The following is a 26,574-nucleotide window of genomic DNA, read 5'->3' on the forward strand; positions in this document are numbered from 1 at the left end:
GGTCTTTGCCACAAAAAATTACATCATGGTATCAAAATGCATAACCTGTTTATTTCAGTTAACAATTTAATGTTAAAAATGACCCCACAAGATGCCGATTCAACTTCAAAATTGTAGTGTTACTCATAGAACCCTTATGAATGATAACAATATAATACATTTAATGTAAAGCATACTTAATGCAATTTCATTATGGAGCATTATTAATTTTCATGGATATCCATTACAAAGAGAAAACTTAGGAACTTATTATACAGTTAACGTAATAATATAAATTGGGGAAAACCTCACATTACACTTCAAACTTTTACATTTACCGATTTAGAAATTAAGAAATACTCATGTTCAGAGCTGCTGTAAAGCTGTTTAATGTACTGCCACGTAAAACAAAATTTTGTCACAACGTATTCCACCTATATGAAGTAACTGTTGTTATTGCTAATTAGTAGCAATGGAACTTTCAGCAACAACAGAAAACTGCAGTAAAATTGGGCTGAATTTCTTTATTTGTTTAAAATCATTCTGAATAAATCTCACAATAATTTTATGTACACATATAGTTTATTTAACTGTATTTTTTGAATAAGAACAAAGAATTCTGTTTAAACTGGTGTTAGCATATGAACTGTAATTTACAGTTTGTCATCTTATGGGTGATCCAAGAAAGTCTCGTAACTTACTGAAGATTGCTGTATCATTTTTCACACATTTTTCACATATGGCATTCACGTGCTGTGTATAAGAGTACGTAAGATTTAAAATTGGAGCCTACCAGAACTCAGTACCTCTCAGTTTTAAGTGAAATCATAATTCAAGTTAGTGTTCATCCCTCTTGTATTCTTCTGTTATCGGGGCTGGATTCAGAAGAATGCATGTATGTAGTATGTATGGATATATGTGCTTGCTTATGAATGTATATATGTATATGTGATGTATCAGCTTTTGTCCGGAATAAATAGATTTGTGAAGATGTAGTCGTAGCTTAAACAATCAGACGATAAGTTTAAAAAACAGGATCCATTTATTATTATTCAGGAGAAATAGCAGTTACAAAAATCAGATATCCGGAGTAAATAAAAAGAATTACTAATAACTTTTTGTATGAAGTTTACTGCATCGTGACATTTAAGAAAAAGCCCCTATATTCCTTTTGCGAGTCATTATATAGCCTCTGGAAAGGCAGAGCTTCCAAGAAATGACGTCAACCTCGTCAGCCAATCCAGTTTGTTTTAAATATCTTGAGAATATTCTAAAACTGTACGTGTAGAAAAGGCGGGAAAAACAACTTGACTACGGGGCTGTGAATTTAATTCCACGTACTTTCAAATAAGAGAACGTCGCCATTAAAAATGAAAAGAACATACAGTTAGAATTTTAAGTGTATTCTTGACTATGGAATTTTATTATTACATATATATATGTACTTATGTATGTATATGTGTGTATGTATGTATATGCAGACACGCACATAGATCCTCCAGTTCATACATGCATAAATTTTTTAATCTGGTTCCGATAACAGAAGAATACCAATATTTTTTTAAATGCATAAATGAATGATGATATTCATAAAAATTTTGTTATGAATGCAACATGTTATAGTAAAATTTGCATTTATAGTAGCCCGTATGCATGCATCAATTTCCTTGGAAAAATCAAAATATATGGCAAACACTTGAACAGCTGAATATGTAAATCTCCATATCCAAACTGGATCCAGTCACAAAAAATAATTTTTAGAAGTACCCATCTAATTAATAAAGTGCCCATGATGTAAAGATGGCCTTTATTATAGCAGAAACCAAAATTAAGATCCAGTTTTAGCTGAACACAATGTTGCTGAAAATAGTTACCTCTTTTATTTTACGTTCAGTAATCTATTTTGTTACTAATAATTTCTTCACTATTCATTTGAGTTTTATAATATTTTATTAATTTATTCTTCATTCCTTTTATCTTTTAAATTTTATATTGCCTAAATCATGATTTCTTAGTGATTTACTTTCAATTCTTTGTTCTTTTATTTAATTTTTATATTTTAATTTATTACTTACCTATTTAGTATTAATTTAGAAACACTTATTTCTCTGCATTGCATTGTTTTTCTGTCACTTGAAGATATCTGATTGACTTGATTTAGGTGAACAGCATTTTTGTGCTTTCCTTATTCAAATAATCCAATCTTACTTCTTAAAGGAATATAACTTTTAAAATTATCACATAATTTGCACACAATCATGTAAAAAAATTTGTAATTAAAAAATAGGAATGAAACAAATCAGCTTATTGAAGCTACATAAATCTTTTTAAATTAGAGTGAAGGAAGGAAACTTTATCACTTTTCTTTTAAGAAAACCTTTCATTATATAAATGTCTATTACAATAATAGTTATAAAAAAAAAAAAAAAAAAGCTAAAACTATGTGATCAACAAAATATAATTATTAATATTTTAAACATCATTGATGTGTAGATAATTAATAAGTGAGGACTATATTTAAAATGTATATAACATGTGGTACATAATGAGCTTTTATATTCAACCCATACCAATGTAGCTCATTAAGGATTTTTTCCCTCGTGTGATTTTACATTTTTATAAATGATGCACATACATTTACATATTCTATTTATAATTATGGTTTACATGTTTAAATATGGGAAACAGTAAATAATTCAAAATGATTTTAAGAAATATGTAACTGTAATACACATTATTTTTCACTCATATGTGTGAAATTCATAACGATCAAATCTGATACAGCTTCCTGTGTATTATCACAAAGCTCTTGAGAAAACTTTTGTAGCAGAAGATTTCATGTGCTCCAATTTTACAAAAGTACTACTACTACAGTTACAATTATCTATGCTTTATCTCAAATACAAAACCATTCCCAATTGTTTACCTGTTAATAATATTTACTATTTTCTACAGGAATTGTTTCATTTTAAATTGCTTTTATACACATCAAAAGAGAAAACTGTCAAATTTTCCTATCTTCTCCAAATCACATACGTAAAGAGGTTTATGATGCTTGCAGAATATAACTCCTAAAATTAAATCGTTATATAAATATTAAGCAGTGTAAAGAATGCTATTAATTAAGAGCAGGAAAATATGCAATAAAACGGATTAGAGAAGAAATTATGCATGAAGCAGCAGCTGAAAATAAATCTTTTTAATTAGGAAAGGAGAAAGGCAACTCTTGTGCTACTTTTCTTATAAAATAGCACAATATTTTATTTTATTTTATTTTATTTTATTTTATTTTTTTTTTTTTTTTTTTCAAAAATGAAATCCAAAGAAATCAAATTATGAGAAAGAAAAATTTATATTAATATCAGAACATACCTGCCAACTTTTACGAATTTTTCCTAATTTTTACGAAAATGCGTTTGTTTTTACGATTTTACGATCGTAATCCATTTTTTACGATTTTTTCCTTTTTCAAGTGTTTTTAGTGACTTTTGTCAAAATTTTAGAATTTTTCGCCAATTCAGCGATTTTTGCCAATTGCATCGTGTTTTACCGACTACTTCGAATCCAGTAACCTGCGGTTTCTCCCAACTCGCCGTTTAACCAGCCAATCCAATGCACTGAACTTGTTTCTCCTATTCTTTTCTTTGTGGGCGCCAGATTATTTTTTTCAAAAAAATAGTCTTCTATTAGCTGGCAGGAAAGGATTTTCTATCTTCTTTCTTCGTATTTGAACAAAGCATATTGTAGTTTTGTGTTAAGTACCATTAAGATTTTTGAAAGTGTAAATACCCTTCTACAATCAGCTTTGCCAAAATCTCCCCTGCTTATCCAAATTCTTAATGATCTTTTGAAAGAACTTCATACTAAGTTTGTAAAACCGTCCGTTGTGAAAAATAGTGTGTTGATTCGTGTTGCTTATAATAGTTTGGCAAATCAAAAAGATAACAATGATCTTATAATTTAAATCAAACCAGAGAACTTGTAAATTCTTTGAAAGGTCATGAGAAAAAAGAATTTTTTCAATGTGTTAGAAAGTACTTTTCCTCAGCCTGTGATTACATTGTAAGGAAGTTTCCTTTGCAAAATGAAGGTCTTTTTAAATGCTGAAGTGGCAAATTTGAAACAAATTGAAAATTCATCTTTTGAAAAGATTAGTTTTGTTATTGATAAATTTCCATTTTTGTTAACAATTAAAGAAAATGAATGCCATAATGATGCTTTAGATGAACTACAGAACCAATTTTCTGCTGCACAGTATGAAGACTTAGCCAGTTCTGGAGAAGATTAGACTTGATGTCCTCGTTGGTACCTTAAAATGAATAAAAGGAGCTGATGGAACACCAAAATATGATAGACTAGCAAGAGTTTTATGTGCTATTCTCGTAATTCCACACAGTAATGCTGAGTGTGAGAGAGTCTTCAGTGTTGTGAAGAAAAACAAAACTATGTTTCGTTCTTCAATTTCACCAAAAACTCTAGAAAACATTTTAATTGCTAAATGTTATGAGGAAACTAATTGTTATGACAGGAAATTTTCCATTGGCTAAAGCCAAAAAATGCACTCTAAATTCATTGCAATAATTTTTTTGTGTAACATTAAGTTCTTGTTTTATGCTTCCTAATAAATTTTTTAGTTACTACTTAATTGAGATTTACTAATGTAAGTACAATTTTCTTTTTTCTATTTGTATAAATTGTTATTTTTTTAATATCAAAGCATGATATTAATTCTTCATGTTCTTCTGAATTTTGGAGAAATCTTCTGAATTTTTATCTTTAGAGGTTGGCAGGTATGTCAGAAAAAATTGAGAGATAGTTGATGACAAGACAAAAATTGTCCTGATGAGTTCTGAATTGGAGTTTCAATAAAGGAAGATTAATTTTTATATTATTATTATCTTGTATATATATTTTCCCTTTTTTCATTTTTAGTTTTCGAGTTTGTATTACTATGATCATTTTTTGTTTTGAATTGTTTAGATTTTATGTTTAACCCCTTTGCAAGGATACAATTTTTAATATTGTTGAGGAATAGTCTTGCTCTGACTCCAGTTTACTTTTAACTTCAGATGTTTTAAGTTCATTCTTTTGCTATGATATACGCGAAATTCACCGCCAACATACCGCTTTGTGACTTCTGTGGAGATGAACAAAATCATCGCAAAAGTGGTACAACCCTCATATTGGTCGCAGATCATATTGCGCATGCGCGCCGCGCTGTGACCCTGCTGTACCTAGACACTTGTCTTCTTTGGTTGCCCTCTGAATGCGCCTTTATCGCCTGAGGAGTATATCCAGGATCTCCAGGCACAATTTGAAGCGATGCACAATTTTGCACGAGAGTGAACCAGCCTGGCGACAGAGAAGTTGAAGACCTAATACAACACAAGAGCTACTGGACATCAATTCAATGAAGGAGACAAGGTGTAGTTTTGGAATATGACTCTATGGAAAGTACTCTTTCCAAAACTACAGTAGCCTTGGGATGGTCCATACACATTCCTAAAAAGGCTGAAAAATGTCATGGTTTGAATCCATAAGTCATTGAACTCTAAACCTAAAGTCGTTCATTACGACAAGTTAGCTCATTACTATGGCCATAATGCATAGTGTATATAATTGTAATTAATATAAGAGCATGGTCCTTTCTGTTTCTAAATTTGTATTTAGTATTTAATACAGTACAAAGTCCGTAATCCGGACTCGTTGGGGCTTCGGCGATTCCGGATTAGAGATTTTTCCGTATTATAGATCATCAATTTAAATCTGGTAATATGGCATGCAGAAATTATACAATTAAAAATTTGAAACCATAATTTATGAAATAAAGAGCAATTATGATCTAAAGAGTATCAAAATTTGCAAAAAAAAAAAAAAAAAACCTTAATATTTATTTGTTTACTTTATTAAACATTTCTTTCAATGTAAGTTGTTTAAGTTGCTTCGTTTTTGGTGCTAATACTTTCTCTTTAATTCTATAAACAGACATAATTTCTTGTTCAGTTACAAAGTTCTAATGTTCCAATCCTGTAATTGCTGTTGTCGAGAATACCGACTAACTTGTCAATCAAACTTTTTTTCGTTTTCAATAACCTCTCTGTCATTTTATTCACTATTGGAAGCACACATGGGTAAACGCTTTACTGGCTTTACACGCATGCGCACATTAAACGCGTATGCATAAGTTTGTGGCTTTGAGGCCCAGATTATAGATCATTCTGGATAATGGACGTCTGGATTACGGACTTTGTACTGTAGTATTTGATTTGTTTTAACAATGCAGCCTAAGACTTGAAGAGAAAGCTACACTGAAAAAATTAAAATACGGGAGCACGCGTATTTAACATGTAATAAATAGATATCTCATAATTGTACTCTTTTCAGGGTTGCCACGCTACCTGGAAAACCGTGAGAACCGTAAAAAGTCAGGGAATTCGAAAATTGACCAAAAAATTCAGGGAAAAGTCAGGGAATTTAAGTATTTTTGTCAAAATCTGGAAAAGTCAGGGAAGTTCATACAATGATCCCGCCAAAAAACGTTTGCGCTGACGTCGGAAGAGATAACTTTTTTGGCGAATTGTGTATCACGTGAGTGTCATTCGGGCAGCTGGCATAGAGCCAATTTTCACAGCTCCAATTTGATTGTCTTTTAGAAAGGCAAAGCAAGTTTCCCGCAACTTTTGGTTTCCAGTATTCTCAAGAATTGCATGTGTAGTGCATGAATTAAAGAAAGTACCTGTTCTCGTATAAAACAAAATGGGTTTAATCCTAGTATACGGTACCATGGAGGTTAGAATCAAAGAATATGTATTGTAAAGAAGGAAAACCTCTCTGCAACAGATGTGGCTCCGTTCCATCATAGAGGGAAACAGCTGTGCATGCGTGATATATCTGTCGCTAAAGCTCGAAACCGGTGTCGAAGTTCGAAGGTCATGTTATCAAGAGTTCATAAAATGAATATTGTTTAAAATTTCTTTAACCACTTGTGCAAAAAAGATGTGCCACGCACGTCAAGATGCTTTTGTCTCAAACCGCGAGCGATGTGAACACCACGTCGATAAGCATTTATCGCAAAAATGAAAATAACGTGGTGCACACATCGCCTAACAACGGGATTGTTTTACAGCTCTGGATTGTACTCGCAGATGCGGAGCGGCGTAAATGAGACTCTTTACTGCTTGTTATATTGTAGCGCACGGCACCGCAACCGTGAAGTTTAGTCTTAGCGCAAGTGGTTAAACTCTAACGGAAAAGAAAATATTTTTTGGCACAAGTAAATTAATTCATGGATTAGTTATTTTCAGGGAAAAAAAAAAACTACGAAAATCCGTTTTTAAAATTATTGCGAAAAATCCAAGAAGAAACGTCCTTTGATAAAACGTTTCTTCTTGGATTTTTCACAATAATTTAAAAACGGATTTTTGTAGCTTTCTTTTTGTCAAAGAACGTTTCTTCTTAACACGTGTTTCTCAATTTCCTGTACACATCGCGGAGAGAGAAATTTTGGCCGCCAGGTTCTGTCGTCAAATCCCTTGGCAAATTTTCCCTCCGCATTCTAGCGGCATAATAGCATTTTACTTGTATGGAACCTTTTCTTCTTTACATAGACATTCTTTGGTTAGAATAATCTCCATGTATGGTACAATGGGATTTGGCGACATGATGATGCGCAGTAAACGGGTCATTTTGGTCTTGGCGACAATTTTCAAAATTGTGCCCAAAGCCTTACCGTATACTAGAATTTTACTGCAAAATCTTTTTAAACCTTTTTTTTTTTTTTTTTTTTTTTTTTTTAATAAATACCTTGCTATTTTACAGTAAAATAAAAAAAATAGTAATCAGTCGTCTGGGCTAACCATGTAATATAACTATATTCGCTAAAATATCATTGAGTACAGGTAGAATGAAGCGGACCTCTATTTCACAAGTGTGCAAGTGGGTAAAAAGATCTTGGGAGGACGTAAAGGCTAAAGTAATTGTTAAGTCCTTTAAGAAGTGCGGAATCAGTAATGCTCTTGACGGAACAGAAGACGATGCATTATTCGAAGAAGGTGATACTAACAATGATGGAAACAGTAGTGATGACGATATTCTTGTTTTTGAATAATTTTTATGTTATTCATATAATTTAATGTTGCTTCTTCCCTCTAAATTTATTTATTATTAATAAATAATATTTCCAAATTTCAGGAAATTTTCTCTGGCATAATCCTGAAATTAATTCTAGCAGTATGATGACATACCATCACGAAATTTAATGCACATATTTTTTCCTTATGTATGCTGCGAAATAATTATAAAATACCTCAATGTATTAAAATAGATTTCTTTCTTTCGTTTAGCTGCAGAATGTCTGCAAAAAAAAAGCCTTATTTTATTCCAGATTGGGAAGATTCTAATCTCAATCTACAGTTGAGAAAACAACAACTATTATAATTATATTTGTGTTTTCAAGTGTTAAGGTGCCTTTTAAGAACATACCTCACACAAATTAAATTTACCTAAAATCTAACCTAACCATTTAGCATTGCGTTGTGATTTATAAGGACCGGATTAGCCTCATGTTGAACTGGTGATGATCATATTAAATAAAACATACATTTGTTATCCAATGTATATATCTTAAATTTTATTAATTTTCTTAAGTGGAAAAGTAAACAAAATTATCAAACAAAAGTATACCAAGAATAATTAAGAATAAATGTCCTCTGGGATTTATTGAATAATTAAGTGAATTTGCTACACAATACAAGTAATACCATAATTAATTTACCTCCTAGCACAGCCAGCGTACATTACGCGTATAGACTGGAATTTTCTTGAAACACACCTGGAAAACCTGGAAAAGTCAGGGAATTTCATTCTCCTGTTTGAGTAGCAACCCTGTCTTTTGCTATTTGGAAAAAATTGATAAAATACCTAAATATTCTTGTTCTTTTAAAAAGCGTATAAAAGTTGGAGGAAAACATCTCAGTTCAGTTGTTTTATGAACTGTTTAGAAAACTGTTGTTTATTGTAGTGGATTTGCGGTGAAATTGGATTAGTTTTGTTTTGAATTGTGTTTTGTAAAATGGTTTTGTAGTTTAAAATATAACTACTGTGAGATATTGTGATAATATATGATTATCTCTGAGGAAATTTAAGCATTTTGTATTTATTCATTGTGATTAGAATAAATTTTAATATCATCGGACTTGTACATTCAATTTATTACGAACCCGTACGCATGCAATAATAGCTTCTTTTATACAGTATACCATTTTTTATTTTATAATTTTGGTATGCATCACCTCTCTGGAGAGTTGTAACAATGGACTTCAGTTGTTAATCCTTCTGCTGCTTTTTCCGTAATCTGACTGCTGTGAGAAAAGGGATGTCGTCATTGCTGTCAATTACGGGTTCGGCAAGGGGGCTTCCTTGATAGTGAATCTGCGTCAGAGTGTTCATGACCGCTCTCATAGACTATATTTATGTTGTACTTCCTGCAGCCTGAGAGCCCACTATGCAAGTCTTCCATATGGATCCTTTACATAGGCCAACCAATGTAAAGAGAGGTGATCCATGACTATTGTGATGGGTTTTTTCCTAGAGATATGACCTGAATTCACGAATTGCTCAGATGATGGCAAGCCATTCCGTTTTGGCTGTAGAATAGTTCCTTTCAGCTGCAGTAAGGGATCTGGGTGCAGAGGCTATTGGTCTTTCTTTGCCATCTTAAATCTGAGCCAATACTGCACCGATGCTATAGCCACTGGCATCAGAGTGTTTCATTTCTACATCTGGAATAAAAATGTCCCAGAACAGTGCCAATGGTCAGTAACTGTTTGAGCGTTGAAAAAGATCCCCTCTACAGTGTTTCCCAAGAAAATTTTGCATCTTTTTTCAACAAGTCTTGCAGGGCTTAAAGCTTAATTTGAGTTCTGAATCTTGAAAAACCTTGCTTTTAGCTTGATTCAGCAATTTTTTTAACGCTATATTGAATAAGAAAGAAATTCAGCCATCTTGGATTGCCATAAGCATTAAGGCTATTGAGAGGAAGGCCAGTTTTTGTTACACAGGAGGGAAATTTCTCCCATAGTAATGACTCAATGAATTGCTTGAAAATATTTACTTAATGACATAAAACAGTTACTAAAGAACATAAAACAGCATATTGTGGCAGGTTATACATATATCCTTATGCCATAGTGTCTTCGTAGTCACTCGGTTTTCTTTTTATTTTCTATCAGTAGTGGTAGAGTTCAGGTTCAAATGAGAGAAGATTATGTAGCTTTTCATGGTTTGTTGCACTATCATTTTGAATCAATTCATTCAGTGTTTGAATCTGTTAGACTGATTGAAGTCTTAATCTTGGCTATAAGTGCTTCTTTCAGCAGATTTTTATACATCAGAGTTATTTACAAGTGCTTCTAAGACAAATATAAACATTTGCATTAATATAGCATCTGTACAGTTCTTTTAATGTATCATGAACTGCCCAAATAATGTCTTTACTATTTTTCATGGGGAATTTAATCACAGCAGACTGCTTAAAATGAGTCTTTCAGTGGCTGGCCAATGTAACTTAAAAAAAAAAAAAAAAAAAATATTGTTACGGATTTTGTATATATGTAAATAATTTTAGTGAAATTATATATAAATTGTAGTATTGCTTGTATAATGTAACATGAAAGACCTCAAGAATGCAAAGCATCGCTGGAAAAATATGTTTACAGGGTATTAAGTCCATTTAACATTGGAGTAAATACTTATCTCCCGAAATCGGCGAGGTAGAGTCAAGATGGGGATGATTTTAGCAACTAATTTTTGTCGCCAAGCTTGGAAACTGTTTAATGACATCCCCGTGTAACTGTAGCTGGTCCGATCTCTACGTAACTGTAACTGTGTTTGCCTCCCAGCAATTTCAAGAAATTTTTTGGTGGTCAGGGAAGATATGTATAACATCAGAGAGAGCATCATTATTCAGCTCTAGCTCAAATCATTCAGCTTTATTTTAGAGTTTAGCTCAGAGTAGTGAGTATTCAAAAATTACTGTGTGAGCATATACTTTTGAGGCTTTGCATTACCTAGTTCTTAGTAGTTTGAAGTGGTAACTACTGATTGCATTTTGTCATTTTGAGAAGAGCTGTGTGAGTACTTTCACATGAAAAGTTCCAGAACTGTAAAGTGTTTTCAGGAAAAAATAAATTTCATCAAGCTTTCATCAGTTCTCTATGCACTCAGTTCATTACGAACCAGTACAAATGTAACTATATTTTGGGTCAGGTGTGAGATTGAATGCCAGCATCCAGAGTGGTGGAGAAACATCTAAGACAATTGCTGACCCTTTGCCACATTTAAAATGAAATGAAAGTAGGCCAAGAAATGATAGAAGGGGCCATCAAGTTGAAGCTAAAAAAAGATCAAAGCAGGTGAAGAGGAAATAAAAAGAGAAATTTTTGCTTTTATAGAAAACAAATTTGAGGGTATAGAAAGCACAATAGCCTCGGCTGAAATTAAAGTTGGAGAAATTCAAGAACGAGTTTCTGTTGTCAAGTCACAAATCAAAGAAAGAGTTTCTTCTGCTAAACAATAAATCGAAAACAATGTTTCTATTGTTGCCAAGGAAGTTATTAGCTTATAGAAATCCATAGTGATAGCTGGAAACAATTCTGATGGCTTTAAACTCTTACCTAATGTATTTTCCATTTTATCTAAAGCTGCCCACATGTAATGGAAAGACTTCATGTCAAGTGTAGAAAATTCAGTTTTCTACAATAGCAGACAATGAATATGATTCTGAAACTAAATTTTGCCACTTCTGTGAGAGCAGATTCAGAGGATATCCTTCAAATTCTGCCTGAAAATATGAGGCTAAACTTTAAAGCTCTATCTGACGCATTGGTTCTGCATTTTGGTTGAGAAGTATTTAAAAGACTTCATGCTTCAATTTAAATCTCACCATTAGAGGGCCATGGAAACAATCCAGGAGCTCACCACAGATGTTGAAAGACTGTCTCATTTCATCTTTCTGGACTGCCAAGGGAAACGAGAATTCCTGTCCCTACAGTACTTTATTAATGGCATCAGGGATCCTTAGGTACAGAAAGCCATTATGAATGGCAGATGTCTAAAACATGCTTTACATCTAAAAACATCTAAAAAGTGCTTTAGTGTATGCCATGAAATTCGAGGCAGCCCATCAAGCAACCTGTAGAAACTGCCACCCAAACAGGGTTGATCAACTATCTACTTATCTAGACAATTTAACCAGCAAATCAATGTCTTGAAGCAAAACAGTATGACAAGAAACAATCCTGAAGTGCTGGAATTGCAGTGGTGAATGTGATGTATGAAGGAACTGCAGAATATCCACACACACACAGAAGATAAATCCGGAAGTAAGACACAGAAAATAAGTCCCACACACACAGAAGTAAGACACAGAAGATAGTCCACTCTTCAGCTAGGAAGTGGGAAATATATTAATTGCCTTCTCACAAGGCCACATATTGAGAAGCTGCATTTTAAAGTGCTCCAAATTTCTGCAGTCAGTGGCGGCAGTAATGGACTCTTCATCATGGGACATATCAGGGAAGTTCCCTGCAATATCACCATCAATATAGGAGCCAACCTTACCATCATCCAAACATATTTTGCTTAACAACTGAAAGGTAAACTTTGCTGGATGCTGCCCTGCATTTACCTCCAGACTGTGTCTGGTGATAAAATTGGCATCGATGGAAATTTAAACATCAGCATGATGTTTGGAAATGCCGCCTATTATCACATGGCATGTGTGGCAGATATTACAAACTCTTGCATAGTCAAATTAGACTTTCTAAGGAAATGCAGTTTTTTATTGGACCACATTCTGCCTCTAAGAACATAGCCTTATTCAGAATTAAAAATAAACAAAAATAATGAACCACATTCTGCCTCTAAGAACATAGCCTTATTCAGAATTAAAAATAAGGGAATTAACTGTGTCCACCAAATAGTAGTACAAGACAATATCACAATACCATCAAGAATAGAACATTTACGACCTGGATCCATAGCTGTAAACAGAAATTTTCAGTACAGCATAATGGAATATCCTAAGAACTGTTACAGCCTGAAAAGACTACTAGTGGCCTGGGCACTTGCTGAGGACCGTCATCCCAATCAGAGTTGCCAACGTAAGTGACAAGTCAGAAGTCAATAGGAAAGACGAAGTGCTTTGACCTGCATCAAACAAGCCAACACTCTTCCAGTCACTCGTCTTTGGAGAACCTAATATTAGAGTTACTGTAGAATGTGATAGAGAACTGTGCTGCAGAGTGTATCATTAAAGAATTTTAAGATGTTTTTTCCTTCTCATCTTATGATATAGATTTAACCAGTCTGGCATGGCATAAAATTAATATGAGAGATCATCCGCCAGTCAAGCAACATCCAAGATATCTACAGATTGGTAAATAGGGAAAGGTAAAAAAAAAAAAACTTCTAAAGGACATGCAAGAAAGTGATGCTATGAAGCCTTCAGCAAATCCTTGGGCCTGTCCATCATCTTGTCTGAAACAAAGATGGTTCAAATAGATTTTGTGTTGGCTATCACTAGTAGAATGACTTCAAAAAGAAAAACAGCTATCTTCTTCCTAGAATTGATGACATAATGCATACTCTGTCTGGAAGTGAGTGGTGTTTGATGCTTGCTTTAAAGAGTGGATATTGGCAGGGAAAGATACATCCTAATAATGGAGAAAAGTTGGCATTTACTACCCAACAAGGACTTTGGCAATTCAAGATGATGACAGATAAGACTGAAGAAACACAGCCAAAGGAAGCTGCAATATTACAGTGTGGGAGTGCCTTTTAATGTGTTGCCTTCGATAACCTGAGATGCCAGCCCAATCTGGTGATGACAGCAGATACATCCTTGTTGCCATTGATTACTTTACAAAGTGCTCAGAAGCATATCCTATCTCTGTTCAAGAGGCTGTTGCGGTAGCAGAAGTAATGATACAGAATTGGATTTCCAGGTTTTGAGTACCTTTTCAGTTATATTCTTATCAAGGAAAGAATTTTATCTCATCTGTAATTAAAGAACTTTGTAAACTACTCAGCATAATAAAACCCAAAGGACACTTTTACATTCATAGTCAAGCAGCATGGTAGAAAGATTTAACCCTTAGCCTGTCGAGTGATTTTCTACAAATACTTTTAAAAATGCCACTAATTTTGGACCGAGCTTCCCTTAAAATGTCGGGAAAGTAACCCTAAACCTCTGAAAAATGCCAGCTATTGCAATATTATTTCTTTCCCTCTCAGAATACTTGATCAAGGGTTCTGACTGTAAGTGAGATGGATTACTACCATAAATATTAGTACCCCTAGATGTGAGCTGTCAAGCTATTTGCAAAAGACTAGTTTCTCTGTGATGACCATCTAAATGCTGCAGTGTACATGTGTGAATACTATCTTAAAAGTTTTCTTTCCTCTATTTTGAAACAACTTGGTTTTAAAATTTACCCGCTCTTTTTTTTAATTATTATTCATATTTAATCTAAATTACCTAAATCTCTGGGTCATTGATTATCATATGAATTTCAATGCAGATTGGTTAAACTGCTATTAATAAAATCCATATTAAAAATATCTGGTGCAATATTCATTCTTTCTGTGAGATTCCTGAAACATTTGAAAAGCAATATTTATAGTTTGATTGCATTTGATATTATTTCTGATTTTCTGTTTTTGTCATAAATTAAAAATCTTTAAATCTTTCAACATTTTTCTATGTTCTTCATTTTCATGCAAATAATAATTTTGTTTATTTATAGATATTTAGCATAATATTTGTATAATTATTCTGAAAAACATCTGTTTTATTATTTCTGCCAAATTTAATCAATTTAACTTGATGTCACTTTTAAACTTGCTCTTTAAATAAACTCTAGTTAAATATTAAAGAGATTTCAAAATTTTAACTTTTCAGGCATATTTAATGCTGAAGTTAGTTTTTAAAACAAATATTATTTTCTGGAAAGATTTCTTTTTTTTTTTTTTTTTTTTTTTTTTTTTATGAACAATATATACTTAAAAATGTGTACAAATATGCTCTTTTAAGTAAAGTTAAATATTCAGCAAGATAAAATTTGGTAACTGAATATCTTAATTTCAGTGGCGGAAAAAAAGATTTTTATGATTATACGTGGATAGCTGTTTTGAAAAAGGATGGGTTTCAAATGTGACTTATTTTTCATCTGATTTATGAAAACAAAAAATTAGGTGATTTCAGCATATAGCATAAAATTTTTTGTTAAATATCTTCTCGATCTCAAAGAAGTTAAATGTGCCCTTGGTATAAATAAGTAATAATAATGCCTTGTTTTCGCTTTTTCTTAAGCAATAATTTCGAGATTTTTTAATACAAACATTACGGTATTAACTTTTAAACACCTGATCTGGTTTTAAGAGCAATAAACAAACATTTAGGAGTTATTTAAGGACTGAAACAGTGATAATATCAATTTAAAATTTGCATTTCCCTTTTTTTATATACACTTCTATTTTGAAAGGGAATTTTAACCCGATACAGTCTTTATGAATTTTCAGTTGATCATGTATTTCTTGACTGAGTTTAAAAATTCTTGCCTTCCTGTCCTTGAAACACTAGTACACTTTGTCTGAAATAGGATTAAAAACATTACCCTATAGCAGAAAGCTGAAAAGGAAAAATGACCCATAGTTAATAAGAAACAATGCAATGTTGTTATTTATTAGCTTACAATATAGTTGTTCAATGTAGTATTTTTGTAAATAAAGGGTATTATTGTACATTTTGTAAAAAATAATTAAGCATTATATTTAATAATTATAACAATTATTAATTATTTAAGAAGTCATTATAAGATTTTTTGTGAAATATATTTTTTTATGATAATTTCTTTCCTAGGAATCCCAGCATTCAATTTTTTGAAGCATTCAGTTCTAAGAAATTGTCTTGCTTCAACGCAGAATTATTATTCACATGAAATCCCTAACCAAAGAAAATGTCTTAAACAACAGTTTTTATTAGAGTAAATATTTTTATTACTTTAATACTACTAATAATATACAGACAAATATTTAAGTTCACTGCAGTTGAGTGAATAAGAATGCTGGATGTGTGATATTTGTCTTGGATTTGTAGCTGGCAACCGAACAGGTTAGCGGCTTGGTGTCTTTATAATTTTCCCCATGCGTAATGTGAATTCAAGCCAATTTCATTTTGAAAATTATCCAAGAAGATATTCTCTTAAAACAGATAATCCATAACTATTTTAACAACTGTAAAAAATAATCTATGAATATTTTTCGTTTTACGACAACATGAGCAAAACGATTTTCTCTGAAAAAACATATGCACCAGCATTGGTTATCAGCTGCCGTTAAGTTAACAGCATCAATCTTATTCTTTACAGTAGTTTTTTCCTCCCCGAAGAACGTTTTGTCAGTAAAATGCACTATTTATAATCTGTCATTTTATTATGTTCTTCTGTTATGTAAATAACCAACTTACACTCATGTCCATAAATTAAGGATAATGCAAAATCAGGCAAAGGAAGAGTTAGAAGCAAAACAAATTCGACTTATTTGTAAAGCTTATTTATTAAACAAAAGGTAAAGAACAAAAAAAAGATGCTATATGTTTGATATTATTAAAAAAAATAGCAATTTTTTCTCCCTGGAGTAAATTACAAAAAAACAATTTACAAAAAACGAATATTACATGGTTGGTATGATTGTTAATACATTGTATGTCTCCCAGATGATGCAATACAGTCCGTACAATGCCTAGACATGCTGAGTATCAAATTATCGATCTGATCTTGGGGGATATTACACCACTCAAAAAGCAGTGCTCTCCGAAGTTCCGGTAGACATGTAGGAGGAGGTTGACGGGCTGCAACTCGTCGGCCAAGCATGTCCCACACTAGCTCTACTGGATTCAAGTCCGGTGAGAATGCTGGCCAGTCCACACGGGTGATATCCTCCAATTGAAGGCATTTGCTTACGATGTTTCCACAGTGAGGGCGGGTGTTGTCATCCATAAACACAAATTGTGTATCCGTGGTGCCCCGAAACAAACGTACATGTTGTTCCAGAATGACGTCCCAATAGATTTGGCTTGTCATGGTTCCAATTTGAACATGCAGGTCAGTTCTAGAACCCAGAATAATTCCACGCGAAACGAGCACTCGTGCACCACCGTAACGGTGTCATTCAGGGATGTTTTCTTGGTGGTAACAGGTACCTGGAGCTCTCTATATGAAAGTCCGGCGAGAATCACACTGCGAGCTAAACCTGGACTCGTTGGAAAACATCACACAAGCCCACTGTTGTGGTGTCCACAATGCATGCTCTCTACTCCAGGCTAACCGCAGGCGACAGTGAGTTGCAGTAAGTGGAACGCATCTGACAGGTCTACAAGCCTATCTGCCCTAAGTGTCTGGTCTGCCTTGAAATTGTCGTACCAGTGGCTGAAGAGAGCTGACGAGACAGGTCTGATGCTGTGCTCTGCCTGTTTCTTTTGGCAGTAACTGCCAAATATCAGTCCTCATTCGGCGTTGTAACTCTGAGGCAACCTGTCCTGTAACTGTAACGTCTACTCACATTACCATCATCTTGGAATCGTTGCCAAAGCCTGGAGATGACACTGTGGGCAATTCCAAGTTCGTCTGATACTTCCAGTTGGGTACGCCCACATTCCAGCCGGCCGATAATTCTGCCACGTTAAAAATCATCCAAATGCATCATTTATGTCATAACTATTTGGTTATTGCACTGAAATGCTTATAAAGTGCCTGCGAACAATTTTACTTCTTTGCCTGTATTCCTTATATATCACTCTCTTACACTCTCATCATTGTGACGTACCATTGGTGTCATCTGGTTACTTCCTGAAATTTGCATATGATTCTTGTAGATGTGTGTAGTGATTTTACAGGTGATATATTTATTTTAGAGTCCGATTTCAACGTGACTCCGAATTATCCTTAATTTATGGACATGAGTGTAAAATACATATTTTGTAAGCTGAGAAAGCCCAGTAACAGTCGAGAGGAAAGATAGTTGAGCATATTAAATCCTAGCTGTTGCATGGGATGTTTCGAGGTTTTTCACAAGTGTATTGTGAATTACCAACCTGTTTCCCTCAGAAAATCTCTTCTTTTAGGCAAGTAAGCCCTATTTGCTTTACCATAATCCAAAATCTTTGTCGGGAAGTCTTTGGCACATGTTAACTTATTATAAAAAAGGGTTCAAATTGATTTTTAGCTTAAACATTATTTTCAGTATTAATCATAACATCAATTGCATCAATAGTATTCTCAATATTAATCGCAGATTTGTATTCATAAATATAATGTACACAAAAGCGGCAGCTAGAATAAATTTATATGAAATTTTATATAATAAAAATTGTTATTAGAATTGTTCGCAGCACCTGAGGATTATATGACTAATAGAGTCGCGTCTTGTAAAGGACGTTTAAAGGGAAAGAATTCTTATTACGTTCGCATGAGGGAAAACCATGAAACCTTCCCTGTAATTAACACATTTGCCTAGAGATCGAAACATACTTTCGTTTTGTAGATCCTTTGGGAGCTCCAGCATCGGAAATTCTATTTGACATCATCGAAAGTTCAAGCTTACTTTTATAAAATTGCTCTTACAGTCTGCAAAAAATAATAAGCCGGATCCAATTCGAAGATTAAGAAACAACGCAATCATCAACATTAACTGAAATAGATAATTAGATAATTTTAGCTTATACCGTCCATTTTACATTAAACGCGCACACAAAAACGTATTCTGCGCTTGCGCAGACACATATGCGCAGTCGTAAATGTCTTGCGCGCACGCGTAAAATGCCTATGCGCATGCGTCAATGCGGCGCATGCGCATAAAGATTTTAGCTTTGAGGTCCGGATTATGGGTGTCCGAATTAACGACTTTTGGCTGTATGCATTTATTTTAGTTTTGTAATAGGCATTTATTTTATTTTTATTTCGGTATATGCATTTATTAGTCTTTGTTGTCAAATTTTGTCCGATTATTTGAATACTGCAAAGCAAACGAGATCTGTCTGTCTAAATGATAGACTAGTCGCTGTGGTAGGCTTTCTAAGTAAAACTCATTCATATCCATGTCACACACATGGGAAAACTATGAAACCCAGCCCGTTTGCGGGATTCGAAACTCAGACCGCGACCTTACCGCTCGGTCGCTGGTGGGCCAAAATTATTGAGTACCAACGGATTAAGTTAGGAACTTAATAACTTTCATTTGTAGTGCTGCTATCAGCATTGACATTTGGAGAGGTTTTCTAACAACGCGTTTTTTTTTTTAATGTAATTTATTTAATTTGTTAGCTAATTGTTCCTCTGACTAATTTTTTGTGCGCAGTATATGTAACCCTTCTATACACTAACTGTTTTACTTAACTTGCACTCCGTTAATTTTATGCAATTTTATACCGGTAAATTTCTTTCTAAAAAACGCATACTTTTTTCCCTAGATTTTAAAACTATTTTGTATTTTAAATCTTAATAATAAAACTTTAAAAAACAAATATTTCTAGAATTTCTATCAGCATATAAATTTATGCAATTTAATTGAAATTTTCGAGTAGAATATCTTTCTTTCAACATCCAAGATATTTTTGTATGTCAGTTCGCATTTATAAGGAACACACATTCACATATACGAGTACAAAAATCAGACATGCTGAAAGCACAGTTTTAACATTTCAAAATGTAAAAAGGAAGAATATACCATTAAATCACCTGCACTTAAAATACAAAAGCAAACAAATAGGTGTTTGCAACATTATATGTTTTTTCCTATTCTTGACGAATCAGAAATTATAGTCAACTTTTAATACATTGTATAATATATGGGTTATTAAAAAGTATGTCTTAAGTTACAATTATTATTATTATTATTATTACAATTATTTTTTTTTTCCTGTTTCTTCTAAATTTCTTGTAATTGTACTATAACAACGAGCGGTTTTGTTTGACTTTCATTTGTATAAATAACCACAAGGCAAACTGTTGTACTAAAACGATTTATCTTCATTTACAAGCTTGCAGTCGCCAGAAAGATAATACACACCTGCTGTCTGACAGTGATTCTTCACTCTCAGGACTCTTCCGTAAAGTGTTCTTTTCAAACAGACTTCACACCCTATTAAGAGCTTTGTGTCGACTGACAGCCGCCTGCAGAAAGGTAGATGAAAGAAGACCAGATTGCATCGTCTAAACACGTCTTAAGCAATTTTGGCCAAATTTGGGCTTTATGTATACACATCTTAAACATTTTTCGTGCAATTTGAAATTCATGTAAACACATCTTAAGCATTTTTAAAGGAAACTCTGAGAATGTTTAAACATGGCTTAAGCAGTTAAAGGGTTAATTGAACCATTCTAATAAACTCTTGCTCATGGCTTCCAGAAACCAGCTGGACTATAACAAGAAGTTACCTCTGTTCTTACTGGCTTATCGCAGTGCTGTCCGGTAGTGTTACAATGTGCATGACGAGTTTTTTTTAACACAATTAAAAGTATATTTAAGTAATTTTGCTAGAAAAATCTAGCTCAGATGAATTTCATCTTGAGAATTTTGATATCAATCTTCCAAGCAAAACTTTTTCTTACCAATATGTAACTGAGTTCATGTACATCATATGTTGTATATGCAAAATTTAAAATTTCTAAATAGTGTGGCTAACAGATATATTTCAACAGGACCCTTGGCCTGATCATTTTGTTATAGCAAAGAAAGCGATTTTTTAATATAAATCAACTTTTTTTTTTTGGTACATTCTATCATATACCATGTAATCATTTTCAGTAGAGTTTTTTTTTAATTGGTATTCTGAAATGTTTACAAAATTTCTCTTTATTTTAAAAGTATTGAAGAGTATAAATTTATTCGGAACATTCTTCTATGTATATTTATGATTTAACTAAAAAAGTCGAGAATAAATATATTCAGTAGGAAATTTTGATTTTTTTTTCGGGGGGGGGTTGTTATTGTTGTAAATTGTAATGATTCTTAAGTTGAGCTCTGCCTAGACAGTGTAAATGGTATTTACTGTGTTTTAATTGTTATTGCTAATTTGCTTGTTTAAGTTTAACATTTTATTTATGTTTTTGAACTGAGAAGTTGCTGATATAAATATAACTACCAATGAAAGTAATTACTTATTTGTTAAACTACATATTATGAATTTTGTATGTTTCCTTTTCGCTCTAAACTTAACCTAAGTAAAATTTGATACTGTCTGATTATCTCCACACTTACTCAAAAATCTTCAAAAATGAACTGAGGAGGTAACGCACAATGTTAGCAAAAGATATTTATATGGCAACCTAGTTATGTATATATATATGTTACCGTGAAAGACCGAAATTGGAGAATGTCGATTTTCACCAGAGAATGTTAACATTCACCAAATAAATACGTTGGTGAAAGATCGAATATTGCACTACATTCTTGTATATTCGGACCCTCACTGGTGTATGTCGACAATCACAGATATGCTCTGGTGTAAGTCGAAAAGAGAGGTCATAAAGTGCCATAATAGTTTAAGTTGTTGCAATAAATAAGATTTGAATCACATAATTTAGTAAGTTTTTTATTACTGTTATTTTATTTTCTCATTTAGAACGTACTGTATAATTAAGTAAGTTTTTAACTTCTATTATTTTCCTTTCTCATTTTGAATGTATTGTGTGTTTTAGGTTCTCATGTTCTTAAGTTCTTATTTCAAGTCTCAAGTGCGTTTATTCGCGACTGAATTACGGAGAAGAAAATATAATATTGTTATATGTTCAACATTCACCATTAGTACATGGTGAATGTCGACATTGACCGGTGTAAGTCAGAAATAAGAGTATTTGGAAAATATTTCGGTCATACACCAAGAGACTATGTGAATGTTGACATTCATTGGTGAAAGTCGACATTCTCCAGATTTCGGTGTTTCACTGTAACATATATATGTGTGTGTGTGTGCATGCATGCACACTTACATACATGGTACTTTTCTGTTAGCATGGCCATACTAAGAAATAAATGCATGTATATATGTACATGATATACACATATATGCACACGATTCATATGTACATACATTTCTGAATGTAGTCCTATTAAAAGAATAGTACCAAAATAGTTTTGATATCCAAACAAATGCTTCTGTCCTAAATTGGCAACAAATTTATAAATACTGTCTAGAGTTGGCAGCACATTTGCAACTTTTCCTTGCAAATCTTGGAGTCTTGCAGTAAGACTCCAGATAATCAGAATGTAAAACGTTTACATAAAATCATCTAAGAAGCAGAGATATACTTAAAATCAAGATTAAAAATTAAGTGTATTTATTTTGAATTAAACTGCAGCTCATAGTCATTAGTTTGCTTTATTTATAATTACATTCATGTTTTATTTATGTAGGAGTGGGTACAAAAGCAAGAAAAGTTAAAAAATGAAGAAATTGAAATTACCTTTAGCTATTGGGATGGGTCAGGTCATCGACGAAGTGTAAAAATGAAAAAGGGCAATAGCATTTACCAGTTTTTACAGGTATTTGATATTATTGGCTTAATCAAGTAATATATGTTACGAGGGCCATCCAGGAAGTAGATTACGTTTCCGTCTGTGTCCGCTAGGGGCGGGGCTAGCGCGGCCATCTTGGGGTCAGAGCGTTGCGCAGCTCAGTCTGCATCTAGCCGTGCTAGTGAGAGGTTCGTGCTGTGCTCCGTTCAGATACTGTGATGGTTTGAAATGTCTGCGTTAATTGAAAATCCCGCGCGCTGCGAGGTGCGCTCAGTAATAAGGTTTCTGACTGCAAAAAACTGTAAACCGATAGAAATCTATCGGCAGCTTCGTGAAGTGTATGGGGACAACATTATCACTGAAGGTGGAGTGCGTCAGTGGGTCATAAGATTTAAAAATGACCGAACCAATGTTCACGACGAAGATCGAAGTGGGAGACCCAGCATAGTGACCGCCGAACTTCTCGAAAAAGTCGATGCTAAAGTCTGTGAAAATCGAAATTTCACAATAACGGAACTTTCTTTGAGTTTTCCACAAATTTCGCGAAGTTTGTTGCACGAAATCATCAGCGAAAAGCTTGGTTACCACAAGTTTTGTGCAAGATGGATTCAAAAATCTTGACAGAGGACCACAAAAAACAGCGAATGGCTGCAGCGTTGAACTTTTTGGACGCTTACCATAAGGATGGTGACTCTTTACTCGATCGCATCGTTACTGGTGACGAAACATGGGTGAAACATGTGAACTGTGAAACGAAATTGCAATCAATGCAGTGGGGGCACACAACTTCTCCCCAAAAACCCAAGAAATGCATGCGAACAATGTCGGCAAGGAAGATGATGGCGACTGTTTTTTGGGACAGAAAAGGTGTAATTTTGGTGGACTTCCTGGAAAGAGGCACTACAATAAACTCTCAAAGGTATTGTCAAACTCTCCAAAAACTCAGAAGAGCAATTCAAAACAAGCGCAGAGGAATGTTGAGCTCTAAGATCTTGTTGATTCACGACAACGCCCGGCCCCACACGGCAAATGTCACTCGTAAAGTTCTTGAATCTTTTAAGTGGGAGTTGTTTCCTCATCCGCCGTACAGTCCCGACCTGGCACCGAGCGACTTCCACCTATTCCCAGCAATGAAGAAGTGGCTGGCTATGCAGCGTTTTGATGACGACGCACAGCTGCAAGAAGAGGTAACGAAGTGGTTGAAGGCGCAGGCGGCCGAATTTTTCGACGAAGGAATTTCCAAGCTCGTACATCGCTACGATAAATGCCTTAATTTGTATGGTGACTATGTAGAAAAGTAGTATTTGAGTGTGGCTTTCATCTGTATATAATAAAATTTGTTTCCTATACTTTGTTTATTTTTTTATTCCAAAACGTAATCTACTTTCTGGATAGCCCTCGTATTTAAGTTAATTTATTTTATTTATACAGTGGAACCTCAAGATACGAGCACCTCTATATATGAGATATCCGAGATGTGAGGAATGTATGAGCCAAAAATTCTTCTCTAAATATAAGGATTGACTCAGGTACCAAGCCAGGTTTTTGGCATGTGGGGCATGTTTCAAAGTCCAGCTCAACTTGGGGAATCTCCTCATCAGATCACTCAGTGTTCTTTGATCTATGTGTTTGTGCACTTTTGAGTTAATTGTTTTTTACATTTGACATGAAAATAATTATTTTGCGATGCCTCTTAAAATAATTTATGGCTCAGATAGTGTTGCAAAGAAAAAGAAGGAAACCATAGCCATTGAAAGTAAGAAAGGAATCGTAGATAAACATAAGTGTGGTGTAAATGTGATTGAATTGACGAAGACTTGCGGCTGTTCAACATCGACGATCTGCACCATTTTGAAGAAGAAGAGAGAAATTAAGAAACGTGATGTATTCAAAAGAGTTACCGTTACTTCCAAGCACTGTCGAAAACCCCTAGTAGGTGTTGAGAAGCTGTTGGTGTGGATTGATGAGAAGTTAAAGGGCGATTCGATTTCAGAAACTATCATTTGCACTAAGACTAAGAATCTGTACTTGGACCTTATCTGAAAAACACCAGGTATTACTCACCAGTGTTACTTTTTTAGGAAAATTGATTTATGTATTTATATTTGAGGGGGGTACAACGGATAACTGGATTTCTATTACAGTCAAAAGTCATTATAATCCGGACTTGTCGGGACTTCAGCGATTCCGGATTACCGATTTTTCCGGATTATAGATCATAAGTTTAAATCTCGTAAGATGTCATGCAGAAATTATAAAATTAAAAATATGAAACCGTAATTTATGAAATAAAGAACAATTATGATATAAAGAGTATCAAAATTTAGAAAAAAAAAGCTTAATATTTATTTGTTTACTTTATTAAACATTTCTTTCAATGTAAGTTGTTTAAGTCACTTCGTTTTATGAGATAATACTTTCTCTTTAATTCTATAAACAGACATAATTTCTTGTTCAGTTACAAAGTTCCGCTGTTCAAGTCCCGTAATTGCTGTGCCGAGAATACCGACTAACTTGTCAAACGAAATTTTTTCGTTTTCACTAACCTCTCTGTCACCTTCTTCATGTCTTTATCCATTTTTTACAGGAATTCCACTTTTTGTTTGATGGACATTGGAACATACTTTCGTTTTGTAGATCCTTTGGGAGCTCCAGTATCGGAAATTCTATTTGACATAATCGAAATTTCAAGTTTACTTTTATAAAATTGCTCTTATAGTCTACAAAAAATAATAAGCCGGAAATAATTCGAAGATTAAGGAACAACGCAATCATCAACATTAACTGAAATAGATCATTTTAGCTTATACCATCCGTTATACATAAAACGCGCACGCGAAAACGTATTCTGAGCTTGCGCACACACATATGCGCAGTTGTAAAGGTCTTACATGCACGCGTAAACGCCTATGCGCATGTGTCAACTCGGCGCATGCGCAGAAAGTTTTTAGCTTTGAGGTCCGGATTATAGATCATTCCGAATTAATGACTTTTGACTGTATTTTCAATGGGGAAGTTTGTTTCTAGATATGAAAAATTGGCTATATAAGCTCAATGCTGGAACAAATTAAACTCGTATCTTGAGGTTCCACTGTATATTAATTGCTTGGGCAGTATGAACTTTGTAATAATAATTTTCTTAGATTTAATATAAGTAAAATTATATTAATTTTTATATTATATTCAACTATAATTTATATTTATTTTTTTTTTAGTTGTGTAATTTTATCCATAAGCAGGTATCTATTATAAACTGACTTCCGTCTTTTTTTTAAGATGGATGTTTCTTAGAAACTAATTTCTGGTCCATTGAAAAAAATCGATGTTTTTAATGATTAAATATTTGTTATGCACTCTGCACTGTTGCAATATGTTTTATTGAGACCCTCTTTTTTTTTATCTATTTTATAAATGAATTAAAGAATTGTTGGTTAGTTAAAAAAAAAATAAATTAAGGATTGGAAAGTGTTAATACTTAAATAGAGTAATTTTCACTTATCTTTTGTTTGTTAAAATCAGGCATCCACTTTTGGACAAACTGCTCCCAGGAGGGGAATTTGCTAATCTGCTGGACATTCGGCCATCAATGTGGTCCACCACTGCCTTCCATGTCCATCGGAGCGCTTACCATTTATACACTGTTCCTTTTTTCCCATGCTGCCTTTTTTTCGCATTAACCAAGATTTGTAAACCTAAAACATTCTTGTCATTTCTGATATGACATTGGAAGAGTAAACCCCAAATTAGAAATAGTCGCCAAACCTGGCGATGAAGTGGTTAGGATAGGAGTCTGAACATAGACCAAAAGTATAAAAACGTGTTGCATCGGTACCTTAAACATAACTCACACAGTGACTGATTGAAGTGGACATGTCAAAGGTGCTTGTTCAGAGTTCTTTGCTGTATGATTTTAAAGTGAACCTGCCAGCAGCAGAATCAAATCACCGAATTTGCCAGGCCTTTGGGGATGATGCCATTAATGAACAAACCACTAAGCAATAGTTTCAGAAGTTCAAGTCAGGG

At 33.6% G+C, this 26,574-nt stretch overlaps 1 protein-coding gene across 3 annotated transcripts in view; it reads left to right on the forward strand.

The window, feature by feature from the left end:
* The window catches only part of LOC118185470 (protein FAM50 homolog), a 66,452-nt gene that overhangs the window by 35,480 nt on the left and 4,398 nt on the right, over positions 1-26,574 (forward strand). For 2 of the 3 annotated variants that reach the window (XM_085814860.1, XM_085814859.1), the window contains one exon: positions 22,450-22,578. The exons of the other annotated variant lie outside the window; for it this stretch is intronic. In XM_085814860.1, the coding sequence (XP_085670986.1) occupies positions 22,450-22,578 (129 nt within the window). The remainder of the gene's footprint in view (positions 1-22,449; positions 22,579-26,574) is intronic. 3 annotated transcript variants of the gene reach the window in all.

This window comes from Stegodyphus dumicola, chromosome 4 (assembly GCF_044657685.1).
Source record: "Stegodyphus dumicola isolate Sdum_Otavi_A_Nest chromosome 4, ASM4465768v1".
NCBI classification, from domain to species: Eukaryota; Metazoa; Arthropoda; class Arachnida; order Araneae; family Eresidae; genus Stegodyphus; species Stegodyphus dumicola.